Below are 13,982 nucleotides of genomic sequence, written 5' to 3'. Positions count from 1 at the left end.
ACGATAGTTCTTAGGCTACTTAAATGATAAAATTTTGGTCTCTCTGTCTATCTGTCCCTAAATTCAGCCTTTCGGTCAAAAGAGGAAAAAATTTCTCAACGAGAAGGATATATGGGCAGAACCGTTCGAAACAACTAAAACTGCTGGCGTTAGTCATACATGTCCCCATTATTTAGCACAAAAGAAATTTCAGGCACACTTGATGAAAAAATGTCGGTACTTAACCATTGACTTTTTCTACGTTGTCTCTGTGGTTTGGTACTGCTGTCACGCCTGAGCGAGGCAGCGTCTTGTTCTTTCTTGCGTCGCCTTTCTTCGATTACGCTTTTCAGGCCAGGTTTTTTTTTTTTTGTAGTTTGTAAAAACCAATCCGACGTGATTTTTTCAATGAAGTTACGCTACAGTGTGTGTGAATGCACCTGTACTTTCCCTCAATCAGCCCGAGGACACATATGGGATACGAAAGGTTGAGATGCATTAATGGCGCCGCCACGAAAAGCCCCCTAAACATTTGACCCGCCACCCAGGAGTAAACTCTAATTACTACCCACGCATAAAACATAAAACACAGACTGCGCTACACTGGGTGCTCGCGCCGTGCACTCAGTCTTCAGGGAGGGCTGGACAGCTGCACACCGCGATATCTCTCTTTCAATCAATTTCATCTTATCTTTCGCCTGACCTTTCGAACTGCAACGTTGCTAAACTTACGATCGCTGTGCGCGAGGAAGGCTGGCAACACCAGATAAAGGAAAAGCATACGCACGCCTCCCCAGATAGAAGAGGTATGCGTCAGAAACAAGGACAAGTATTGTGGATCGAAGCCACAGTAAGCAGACAGCTAGATAAACAGAGAGTAAGCGAGCAGTGACCAAAGGGTGCACAGAGCTCACGAAGGAAGACGCACACTGGAGCTGCCTATCAGCCGGCGTCTAGCGAGAGCAACGGGTCGAAGGGTGTCAAGCACCCCTAAGGACACAGGCGTACCACACAGCTACAGTGGCGTGACAATAATGAAGTAAAAAAACAACACTTTACAGGAGGGCAGCGACACTATTATTGATGGATTGTAAGGTTTAACGCGCCGACGCAACGCAGGCGATGAGTCGCGCCGTAGTGGAGGGCTCCGGATTAATTTTGACCACCTGGGGATCGTTAACGTCGTGCGCCGAAATCTTGTACACACGGCGTTTTTGCTTTTCGCCTGCCCCAGAATTGTGTTTGCGACTATTATTGTTTGCAACGCAATGGTACCACCGGCGGTGCTTGACGAAGAGTACTACCAGAGTCCTTCAATGTAAAGCATTGAAGGACTCTGCCACTACTAAACAAATGCAACCTAATAAATTAGGAGTGCAAAAATCTAGCGTGAAGCGTATAGGTCAGCTTTTGCATAAGATTTAGCGGTGTCAAATATCGGTTGTTTTCACAGTTGGCAACATCTTGCACATTTTGGGTCGTTGAAGTACCACCTAGATGAGTGAAACAGGCAGGGTAGCAGATCGCACGCTTGTCAGCGATTTCACCCGTATTCTAGCGCCATATATTTATTCTTGTCACGAGGCTGCTGTCAGCCACACTTTCTGATGGCCATTAAAGGAGCCATGAAGACAAAATACAAGTTGGGTTTATTAGAAAGAGTGCTTAGTCCCGATAACATAGATACCAATATCATCGCAATCTTCGAACAAATAACGGAGATATTAAAGAAAACGTGTGAAGCAGTCGCGACCCCCTAGCCAATTTCCCGCAACATTTCTATGACGTCACGGAACCTTGTTTGTGCGATTGGCGGCCGCCTAACTGACCTGTCGCGACGACACATGACTGGACGTCTGTAATGGGGCCTCTAGTTCCATTTGACCGCATCACTTGGATGCTCACGTGCAGTTAACGCACTGAAAATTATGTTTTATTGTTGGCCCGTATGACGTCATTCTTGCTCATAACACGTCACTTTGGCGCAAAATTTGAAAGTTTTTAAATACTACTTGCTGTTTTTTCGTTAAAAAACATCTTTTATGGCTGTAATGGAGCTGAGTGAGATACTGAATCCTAGTTCTTTCAAATTAAACTAAGTTGTATTTTCTCTTCATGGCTCCTTTAAAGGCCAACTGTACTCAAATTTCACCTCGGCCAAATTTACTTTGAACGTACAGTCATCATCATCATCCTCACCATCATCATCAGCTTGCTCAGGTCCACTGAAGGACGAAGGCCTCTCCCATTGACCTCCAACCGCTTCTGTCCTGTGCTAATCGAGTCCACTGTTTACCCCCGAAATTCCGTATTTCATCGCTCCATCGTGCTGTCGGCCTTCCCCTTGTTTAATCGTCTCACTACATGGCCAGCACAAGCCGATTTCTTTTTCTTTATTTTAACTACAATATCTTCAACTCTAGTTTGTCCTCTCATCCCGGTAGCTCGTTTGCTGTCCCTGAGTCTTACTCCTAACATTATTTGTTCGATGGCCCGTTGAGCCGACCAAATTAAGTTTGCATTCTAGTTGCTTAGTAATGCCCCAAGTTTCAGCTCCGTATGTCATTACCAGCAGTATGCACTGGTTGTTTTTTTTTGTTTTTTTGAGTGACAGAGGTAGCTTGCTTTTCATTATTTGGGATTGCTTGCCGAGTGCTCCGCAGCCCATACCTATTCTGCGCAGGATTTCTCCCTCGTGGTTGGGGCCAGCACTAACCATCTGTCCGAGGTAGTTATATTCTGTTGCTTTCTCTAGCGTTTCGTTTCCTAACCTGAAAAAGACGTTCGTGGCATGCTTATTCCTCATTACTTTATATTTATTCATATTTATTTTGAGTCCCACGGCCGTGCTTTCTGATTGTAGTTCCTCAAGCATTGTTTGCATGTGTTCTGCAGTCTCACTCAGCAAGACTATGTCGTCCGCAAACCTCAAATGGCTCAAGTATTCCCCGTTTATTCTTAATCCTATGTTTTCTCAGTCGAGCTTTCTAAATACCCCCTCCAAACATGCTGTGAATAGTTTTGGAGAGATGGTATCTCCCTGTCTTACTCTATTTCGGATCGGAAAGTTATTGCTTTGCTTGTGGAGGGTTATCCTGCCCGTGCGTCCCTTATATGTCTTCTACAAGTCTTATGTAGGTTTCCTCTATTCCCTGGTCCTTTAGTGCTCCTAAAAAGGCATCTGTGAGAACGGGATCAAACGCTTTCTCGTAACCTATAAAGGCCACTTAAAGGGGTTTAGTGTGCTCGGCGGATTTTTCTATCACATGGTTGACGACATGGATGTGATCCATGATTGAGTACCCTTTCCTGATCGAGCCTGCTCTCTGGGTTGATGGGAATCCAGGGTGTCACCTATGCGGCTAACTATAACTTTGGTAAACAAACTTGTAAACGACGGAGAGTAGGCTGATGGGTCTGTATTTCTTGAAGTCCTTGGGATCTCCCTTCTTATGCAGCAGAATGATCTTGGTGTTTTTCCAGGCTATGGGCACTTTTTGAATCTTCAAGCATTCCGAAAATACTACAGCGAGTTTTTTCCAGAACAATACCTCCTCCCTCCTTCAAAAGATCTACGGTTATGCCGTCGTCACCGCAGCTTTCCCTCTTCATGAACTTGAAAGCCTTTCTTACCTCCTCTTTGGTTACTAGTTGCACATCGCAAGGTAAGCTTGTACTCTCAGCAGTATCCCCTGGTATAACGTCGCTGAAATACAGTCTGGCGTAGAATCGTTCTGCTACCTTCATTATCTCGTCCAAGTTGTGCGTTATGTTACCCTGCTCGTCTCTGAGTGCGTACATCCTGTCCTTGCCGGTGGCTAGCTTTATCTTAGTTGCTTTCAAGCTTGCCCCTCTTTCCAGCGTTTCCTCAACCACTGCTATGTTATACGCGCGAATGTCTTTCGTTTTATTTCTATTAATCAGTTTCGACAACTCGGCCAATTCATTCCAATCTGCCGTACTTGACCTTTTCATGTTCTTACGTTTGGCGATTAGTTCCTTCGTTTTTTTTTTTTTAGTTAGTTTTCCAGTTTGTTCTCTACTTGTTGCTTCTCCCACAGCTGCTGCTGATTCAATGAGCGCCGATGTTAGGTTGTCATTTAGCCTGCCCACACTGACTTCCTCCTACTCTTTCAAAAGCGGGAATTTTTTTAGGAGTTATTTTAAACTCCTGCGATCTGGCTCTGACTGTTTCCGTGCGGGGTTTTAGTTTCCGCGAGTTTCGTTCATTCTCTTCTCAGATTCAGCCTTAGCTTGCATCTAACCATTCTGTGATCGCTACTCCGAATCTTACTTAGAACCCCTACGTCTTGGACGATACCCGGGTTGTCACTTAGAATGGAGTCGATTTCGTTTTTGGTTGTACCATCGGTACTTTTCCAAGTCAATTTCCTATTCTTTACGTACAGTACGTACAGTACATAGCGTACGTACCATACCATACCGTACAGTACGTACCGCCAAACCATCTGGAACATGACTGGTAGCCCCGTGAAATGCGTTGTCGATTAGTTATAAGCGTTCAAAGTAGCTCCGTCGCAGGCGACGGTGCACCTGCCGGTGGATCGCCCAAACAGCCTTAAAGTGGAAGTGACATTGCGGCCGGCCCTGTGCTTTTTCCTACGGCCAGTCACGAGGACCGGTCGAGCACCGCTGGGCGCGCTTCTCCTATGGCTGCGGCGAGGGCGGAGCGTTGCGCGCAGGTTTTCTCCGGCTGGCCGGCCGGCCGCGTGCGGCCGCTCGTTCGCCGGGTGGGCCGGCTGTCACTTCAGCCTGGGCATAATGGCTGCGCTCCCCTCAATTTTGCTTTCAGAAGCTCCTATTTTAAAGCAAAGCTTTACAACTTTCGTCCAGCGATTGCGCGGAGGATGCGAAAGGTGACCTTTTGACCGGAGACACACCCCCGGCGACACACCCCTCGAAGCGCATCTCGAAGCGCACACTCCGTTTTAAGTCGTTCTGCGGCGGCGGCCGCGATAGGAGCAGCCGATCAGCTGATCGGCAGCCTACCAAACCCGCAGCCTTTCATGCATGCGGCGCTGGGTTGCATAAGGCAACGTGACTCGTCTCGCGCCCGGCGATGAGGAACAGTGCGTTCGCCCGGCCTCCTCCTGTGAGCGTTTCACGCACCCGAACGGCTTTGAGACATGGTCGGCAATACAGCTAAATCAAAGGTTAACTAAGCGAAACCAAGACTCAACCAGACAAAGCCAAGCTTTTGCTTTGCACATACAAGGTTAGCTGAGCTAATCCGCAGCCATTTTTTTATGGTCGTTGGCGCCGCAGATACGCGTATTTCAGCTGTCATGTTTTGCATCTCGCAATCTTTTTAGGCAGACTACGAAAATACGGTTTTCAACAGGTTGAAATGTTGAGCGCAGTTGGCCTTTAAAAGGACGCATGGGGGTGGCAAAAAGCTAGCGCTTTCATTACTGTTGCAGCACGTCACCACTTAGAATGAAAATATTTGGTGGGTGCCAGGTTCAGCGGCCTAATAATGCTAGATATTGACCTTCCACTGCACGCAGTAAATCTCGAGTCGTGCTGGGAATTCTAGGATCAAAATGTTGGCACAGGGAATTTGCTTGGTCTATGGATTATCTGGCCTGCAATCAAGATGAGAAAACAGCGATTGCAGTGCGAGTGGAAGAAAAAAGCAGGTAAGAGACTGTTATACAGGGCCGCGACAACCATAGTTCATTTTAGCGCGTAATGACACACAAAGTATGAGAATTAGCCCGGAAGGAAAATAAATAACAGCACCTAAAGAAGTGGACTGGTGAGATGGCGTTTTTCAGCGTCTCGAAGCAAGTACGTCCCTTAGTACGTACTTGCCACATCCTCAGGGGGAAAAGAAGTAATGCGAAGAGGGGCAGCACTTCTGGCGATATTGTTTTAGTTTTCGCAACGTCCGCCGTGGGTTTCACATGCAGTGCGGTGAAGTTCTTGCCAGCCAAACGCAGAGCGATGGAGGATGCAGGCGCGGGCGGGGCCAAATCAGCGTAGCCAACCTGGATCACCACCGAAACCTGACGCCGCCCCGCCAACCGGCCAGCCGCGTCGGCGTACTTTCATGCAGCAAAGACGGCGTCTTTTTTGCGCTGATGAGTAGAAGACAGTTTCATTTTAGTCTGACGATTCATTTTTCTAACTCATATTTTTTACAAGTCTTGGGTAAATGTTGGGTGTGATCCATCACAGCTTGCGCATTTGAATTGTCGCGTATTGAAACATTGAAGCAGTCTGAAATTTCAATTTCACGCTATATTTTCAAAATTCACGCCACGCTACAGCTTGTTATCGCCCTAATATTTACGATTCTATACACCTAAGCATGCATACGAATGCTGCGTCACTGCTGCGAGAAACGAGGAGCCGGCACGTGCGCTGCGCTATTCCAGTGCCCTGAAACGCCCTGCTGGGTGATACTGATCGCCGATGACTCGAGGCCGGCCACCCCGTTTGCTGCTGCTATTGATCCGGTGCACGTGACGCCAACACCCCAATCAACGGCACTCTGCGAAACCCCTAACCGTCATTTCACGCCGTTTACTCGTTTCTTAATTTCATCTCGCTCCACGAGAGAAAAACTTGACAATAACACTCATACGTGGAAACCGACGCGAAGCGAAGCTTCAATCACATGACGTTCCAAATTCGTCCCTCAAAAAGTACTTTTCAAAGCATTTCTCTGCACCGACGAGCGAGCGCGCTGCTCTCGTGAAGCCACAGCACGTTTCCGTCGGCGCCTCGAAATTGCACAAGGCGCTTGCTTGACCTTGGCTGAGCTTGAAGGTCAGATTGACGCTACCAGACATTTCCTGGGTTTTACCGGGAGTAATATAAGCTTTGCCTAAAACAGATTCCGCGCGCTGGGTCTTCGGTGATGTACAGAACAGGAACCTCGCGATATGGAGCTTGTAAGCTCGTCGTTGTATAAGGCTCCGTGCTGGAAACTGCTGTAGAAGGTGCGGGTGAGCGTACCGTTTTTGACGTCCAAGCTGAGCGAAGAGCCACTGATGGGCGTGGAAGCCTGCACGGACGCCGGATCGGAATGATGCGGGCTGTTCTGCTCCTCCTGGTGGAGCATGGTCGACATGCGACTCGCCTGCACCGCCGCCAGGTTGCCCGCGACACCTGAGCGAAAGAATTGGAACAAGATCTACGACGTCCCACCAACAAAAGTTAGTCACCAAAACGCATAGTACTGAGTCTTTATCAAGAACTCAGCTGTGAAACTGTCTCTTTTCATTGGTTGCCGTAATGCAGGGCTCCGAATTGATTTTAACCACCTGGGAGGACCACAGGAGTTTTCGTTTTTCCCCTTTACCAGGAAAACGGCCGTCGCGACTGGGATCAAACCCATGTCTTTAAGCTCAGCAGCACAACGCCTTAGCCACTAATCCACTGCGAAGGAGGCAAGATTTTTTTTAATTTCTACTTAGTCAACGCAAGTGAATATTTAGCAGCAGCAGCAGTGTGGCGAACGTATCGACCTAAACGAGTAAAAAATTAAAGCCATTCCACTCAACGTGAAAGCTGTCGGAAGTGCAGAGCATTGATTCGCCATAATGCGCTGTAGCGCCGTTATCCGCTCACTGCTACCCCCGAATGCAATTCAAATTTCCCGGCTTCGCAGTGCTCGCGCGCCCCGTGCCTGAAACTCCGCCAGCGGGAGTTTTGTTCTTCTTGTGCTTGCTTTTCCTCCCGCCCGTGCCGGCGTTGCACTGCCACTTGTTTTCGCTTACTATCGTAAAAACCAACCAAAGGAGCGTTCTTAACTAAACGAACGCGGGTGCTGCCGTTTAATTACGTTTATTTTGCCTGTAACGTACCTGCAGTTTTCTTTGCTCTAAACAACGGGGATATGCATGACAAGCGCCAGCGGTTCACGAGCTTCAAACACTTATGACTATACAAAGCCGCTTGGCTTTCGAAGCATCTCGGCTACGCCGCGACGACCGCCGCTACGACGGAACGCCGTGTGGCTCTACTTGCGTCCAGCGAGCGAGCTGCAACGACAAGGCGAGCCCCTAAAGTGCTCTGCACTTAAAATATTCCTGCAGCTGTTGCATGGCGCCTTACCAGGATTCATCCCCACACCACGCGCAATCGACCGACCTTGGCTGCACGCGCACTGCTCCGCATGCCCGGAACCGGGATCAACCTCCTTACACCACAGCGTCAATGGCTTGATTATCATCACGGCCACAACGGTGGCGGGATCTTCTGCAGCTATAAAGGAAGCCTCACGACGCCTCCCCGGCATTTGGCAGCAGGCGAAGTGTGGCGAACACATCGACGTGACCATGCGAAAACATTCCTGCAGGTTAGTATCGGCCTTTTCCTAAACCCGCCTAGAGTTTTTGAGACCTCATTTTACTGCTGTTGCTGCCACTACTGCTCGTATTGTATCCATCCTAATGCAACGTGCCATTATTGTGCCCTGTTACACGGTACTGGTGCTGTAATCTTTCCGCCCGGGGCACCGACGCCTAGGCAGTGCTATCATGTTGCTACAAATGCTGTGAGGCCGTCCTGTCTGACGCCTGCTCAACGGCATGTAGTGGTTGCTCAAGGCGATACCACCTAGGTTCTTACTCAGGTGTCTCAGAGTCCACCTTTAAGTCGAAAGGGGAAGAATACAAGATGTCCTGGAGATGGCTTGAATGCCGAAAGGAGACATGTAGAACCCCCGGTGTAAAAGAATGTAACGAGACTCGCTTTGCCACTATGCTCTTAGCCATGAACAGGAAACTGGATAAATTGCTTAGTCTAACAAAAACAGTCAGCGGCATTGAAGCCGCCATGAAGCACATATCGGGGCGAAAGTATGATCAGATTCTTACTGACGTCCCGAAGCACGACAATGAGATTAAAAACATTAAATCTAGAGTGGAGAAGGCGTAGCAAGCCAGAACCGATGATGAACATTAATGGGTATCTGCCGCTGTAAACGCCCTTGGATACCAGAAGCGAAAGCTTAACATTGAAATGCATGGACTGACACAGAAAAAAGACGAGTTTCTTATGACAGAGATGAACCAATTGGCGTCGAAACGAGAACTTCCGCCTTTGACGGAGAGCACCGTTACGGCGCTTCACAGGCTACCATGTAAGGCTGACAATATTCCTGGAGTCATCGTCCGTTTTGCGCGTCAATTGGTCACAGAACCATGGCTGGAAAAAGAAAGCTTCTAACAACGATCCAAACTGGCCTATTGATGCCTGAGAGCCTAACTGCACACAACAGGGCGTTGCTAAAAATTGAAAAAGATTGAGCTCGTGACAACGAGTTCCTCTTTTCTTGCCATCGAAATGAAATGGTGTTCGTCAGAAAGCAGGAAGGCGATCGAACACATCCGATAAAATGCGAGGCCGACCTTGAGCGGCTGAAACCGTGATGAAGTAAGTGGGATGACGCTCTAACACTACATTACGGCTTGCTCAGATGGGGGGACCCGTTCGACTATTGTAACTTTGTTGGCCCTGAGCACAAAAACGCTGCGCGACGTATTCACTTGAACTGTCAGTCGGCGAAAAGTAAGTTTGATGATCTGGAATTGTTTTTTGGCACCTTTGATTTTCAATATGACTTCATCATGTTTTCGGAAACCTGGTATGATATCTGCACAATTCCATGGCGACTGCCTAGTCATAAGTCTAGAACCACCTCGCGCAGTGGTGGTGTCAGCCTACTTGTTCAAGAAAACATTCATGCAAACCGTCTAGAAGAATTTTGCTGTATAACTGACGACTATGAAGTTTTAGCTGTCCTTTGTGGTCGCATTGCCTGCTGTTTTTTATCGCCCGCCAAATGAAAACGTGAGGACATTCTTTTCGTTCATTGAACAGTTTCAGTTGCAAATTTCTGATAAAAGTATAATATAGTCTGGGGAGGTGACATATACATACACTAGCAGATAGTCAAATTCATCGTGAGTGAAATATGCTACTTTGCACAAACTGCTGTTTTAATGCATCAGCAGGGCCTACTAGAATAACGTGTACTACGGAAACTTGTCTTGATCTGCTCATTAGAAACGTTGACCATTCCACCGTGAAAGCAGGCGTATTTTGGTGTAGCATCAGTGACCACATGTCAGTTTTGCTCAGTCTAAATCGCAGCATACAAAAGCACATCTAACATGAAGTCCCCATGACTCAACTTCTACCTTCTCGCCTTCAGTGCTTTCAAGGCGAACCGGGCCTTCACGACTGGCGACGGCTTTACGTAACTTAAGACCGAGACATCGCATACAAAACTTTTATTTTTAGCTTTAGTAGTTGCTACAAAAAATGCTCGCCTTTTTCTCTCGCCCAAAGCGCCCTAATAAGATTAGTAAACCGTTTATTACTGAGATACTATACAGAAAAATAGGAATTAAGAAAGACTTGCAGAATAAGTTCATAAAATTGCGTGAAAAAACTGACCTCAAATCGTTTAAGAGCTTTAGTAATCGTATAAATAACGAGCTACGTCATGAAAAGGCTCACCACAATGAAACACCAATTTCTATCTTGCAGTAACGACGGCAGGAAGTTATGGGAAAAACTTCAAATACTTCTAAACCGAACACAAACCAACCACGTCATTGAACAAATCGTTCAAGACGGCACTGAAGTTCGGGGTGAGTCATTACGTGATGCATTTAATGATTGCTTTACGGCAATCCCAAATCCCACAGTAAATTCTAATGCAGGTATTTCCATAATTTTCTGCACTGAATCAATGTACCCTCGACCCACAGATGCCTCCGAAGTTGTGTCTTTTAAATGCGAATGCATTTATTAGCCGGGGGTTGTCTTGCTCCGTTGGCCGCCGTGCGCCTGCATTCCTCCAGCGCGAGCGCACGTGAGCGCGCGCCTCGAGGTTCTGCCTTCGTCGTCGTCGTCGTCGTAAATGCGAATGCATTTCTTAGTCGGGGGTTGGGGTTGTCTTGCTCCGTTGGCCGGCGTGCGCCTGCATTCCTCCAGCGCGAGCGCACGTGAGCGCGTGCCTCGAGGTTCTGCCTTCGTCGTCGTCGTAAATGCGAATGCATTTCTTAGTCGGGGGTTGTCGTGCTCCTTCGGCGTGCGCCCAGAGGTGTTATCTCTCCGCGCTCCTCCTCGCCCCTAGCAACAGCTGTGGCGCGCCTAGCAACCGGAGCAGGTGGTAGCTCGGGCGGGAGTAGCGGAGGGCAAGGGGAGAGGAGGAGCGCGCTCGGGCGTGTGAGGGCGCTCGCATCGCGAAGCTCGGGCGGAGTAGCGGAGAGTGAGTGGAGAGGAGGAGCGCGCTCGGGCGTGTGAGGGCGCTCGCATCGCGGAGCTCGGCGAGAGAGAGAGCTCGCGCGCAGGGCGGGCGTGTTGCGCGGGTCTCTCTCTCCTCTCCGGGTACCTATCTCCGCTCGCTGCACTCGGAAAATGTATATAAATGCAGTGGAGCGCACGCCTCTCCCTGTTACTGCTTGCCGCAGCGCACTCATCGGTGCACCCAATGCATTCGCATTTCCGCACGATCCCCTTTGGGGAGGTGGGGGGAGTTTTTTTTTCTGAGCTGAGCATTAGGAGCGCATGTGTTGTGAATGGCCTACAGATAAACATGTCAGATAATGCACGGACAATGTCGCTCCGGTACTGCCATATATCTATAACCCCTGCCTTTTCATGGGTTTTCTCGCACGCAAATTGTAGATTACGAAAGTAACTGCATTTTCAATACAGGAGGTGCAACTACAATGACAAAATTACAGACCTATACCTATTCTGCGAGTTTTTCCCAAATGTCTTGAAAAATTTGTATATACTCGCTCTCCGGATTTTTTTAAAGTGAAGGTTTAAATTCGTTTAATCTGCAACGCACCATTCACCTGCCCCACCGACCCATTTTTTCGACAACTGCATGTTCTCAAAATTCACCTGTTATTCCACTATCGATTAGCCGTACCATATATAAAGGAACAAACATCTGGCCAAAACCGCGTTAGTAACATAGCCTTCCTAAATCGACGCATTGCGTCTTACAGCACAAAGTCACCGGAGTACTGGCTAATACCTCACTCAAGTACAGCCTACAGTACCCAAATGTTACGCAATACATTGCCTACTTTTCGGAACAACCTTGCTGCCAAGCAGGTTGACGTCACTTCCCTGTCTACCTTAAAAGATTACTTTAGTTCGTAGCATGGTCTGCACGCTTTCTACATCGCCATGTAAAGTTCTTTTGTTGTCTTTTTTGCGTTTTTGTATATCGGCTTTGTAGCACAGTCACTTCAATGTTCATGACCTGTACGTTGTTTTGATTACTTAAACTTGATTTAGCATTGTCTACAGTGACGTCTGACTTTATCGCAGTTATGCGCCAGTTGTCCCTTTTTGTCTGTTATTGTCTTGTTTTGTTTATTGACCTGTATTTTGGAGGCATTATTGTTTCTTTATTCTTTACCGCATTCATGATATCCCACCACCATCTCTAAACCTTTCGCGTTGCCATTGAAGCTTGTATTTTTTGCTTTTCGTCACATTTCAGACGATTGTGTTTGCCCACAGTCCTGCTGCCGTTTGGGTTTTCGGGCTCGTCAAATTGCACTTGAGCAACTTTTTTCCCAACTTCCCTCGATAAAGTTTTGTACATTCTTTGTGAGAAATAGTCATTTCATTTCATTTCAATATGCTACGGCGGCATCGCTCCCCCTGGGTAGGTGATTTCATACATGACTTCAGCGTAAAATCGAAAGGAATGCCTCTTACACCGTTGTTTTATACAACCATTCCCGAGAAATCAAACATGGATGAATGTCGGAGGAAAATAACAGATGTACAACAAAGCCATTGAAAACGATAGGAAGACCGAAGCCTTCTCATCGGTACATTTGCTGCGCTCTTGTTAGCATGTGAACCATTGGGCCAGAGTCCAATAAACGGGGAATTCACGTGAATATTCACTACAGCATTACCAGATAGATGCGGTGAATTTGTTGACGATGAGATGAGGCCCTTATTGAGAGTCACACCCTAGCAAAGCCAAAAAAGCTGCTACAGTAAGTCCAGGCGTGGTGACAGATGCTTTATCATTTAGTATAGTACCTGCTTTCTAAAGTGAAGGCAAATAGCCCCATTAGATAGCAGTGCACAAATAGCGGTGCATGTTCCAACCTAATCAGGAAACAAGAGTTCTTACCGTTCATTAGCGGCTGGTAGGCTGCCATTCTGCTGTATTTTTTCACAGCGACGTCCAATATGTTACCGGCCAGGCTGTGGGCAGACGGGAGGCCAATAAATAATATGAATGCAGTGAAACTCTGTTGAACAGTACCACGCGTTTCTGACATTATTACTTGAAACTTTTTTGACGTACCACCCCGAGGATAATTCCAACATGACAGCTGCCCAGATGACAGTTTACTAGTGATTCTGGCTGCAACCTCTCGCTCAAGATCGGCTTCGCATAAACCAGAAAAACGGAAACTGAACCATCATGACGCACTTTGCATTCAGAAATTTCTTTGTAAACATAGAAAGTTATTTGTAAACATATCACTAGAAGGACTAAAATTTTATCGTATAGCTATAGGTCCACACTAATTTGTCCCCACTAATAAATACCCTGCCTCTGGGTGTACATGTTTAGGGCATTAAGTTTCAAAATGAAAAAAAAATTGCAGAAATTCAGCGAATTATCTACTAATCCATGGCTTTCCTATTCCTCCTCTCTTGAGTGCGAGTTTTTTCAGCCACATTCTTGTTTTTTTCTAGATCCTGGCCGCACAAATATCTCGAATTGCGGTAGTATAACGAATACGGGTGAAACTTTCGCGAAATCTTCAATGTTGTGGAAATACTATGCGTTATGCGTTTTGCCTTTCCCATAATTTTTTTTAATATTTGTCTTATTTTTTAGTTTTTCAAAATTTAGTTCGACAAATTGTTTCCATTTACGTTATTCTAACGATTACCTTTGGAACTTTCGCGAAATCTGCATTATTGTGGAAATGCAGGGCGTTACAGGGTTCGCTATTTTCCGT

At 47.1% G+C, this 13,982-nt stretch overlaps 1 protein-coding gene across 6 annotated transcripts in view; it reads right to left on the bottom strand.

The window, feature by feature from the left end:
- The window catches only part of LOC144152755 (solute carrier family 41 member 1-like), a 102,790-nt gene that overhangs the window by 15,034 nt on the left and 73,774 nt on the right, over positions 1 to 13,982 (bottom strand). For all 6 annotated transcript variants that reach the window (XM_077684182.1, XM_077684181.1, XM_077684184.1 and 3 more), the window contains 2 exons: positions 13,139 to 13,212; positions 6,964 to 7,116 (listed from right to left, as the gene is read on the bottom strand). In XM_077684182.1, the coding sequence (XP_077540308.1) occupies positions 6,964 to 7,116; positions 13,139 to 13,212 (227 nt within the window). The remainder of the gene's footprint in view (positions 1 to 6,963; positions 7,117 to 13,138; positions 13,213 to 13,982) is intronic.

The sequence above is a fragment of the Haemaphysalis longicornis genome, unplaced genomic scaffold, assembly GCF_048455015.1.
Source record: "Haemaphysalis longicornis isolate Haplotype H1 unplaced genomic scaffold, Haemaphysalis longicornis Haplotype H1 scaffold_9, whole genome shotgun sequence".
NCBI lineage: Eukaryota > Metazoa > Arthropoda > Arachnida > Ixodida > Ixodidae > Haemaphysalis > Haemaphysalis longicornis.
This window is presented reverse-complemented; position numbering and strand designations above follow the sequence as displayed.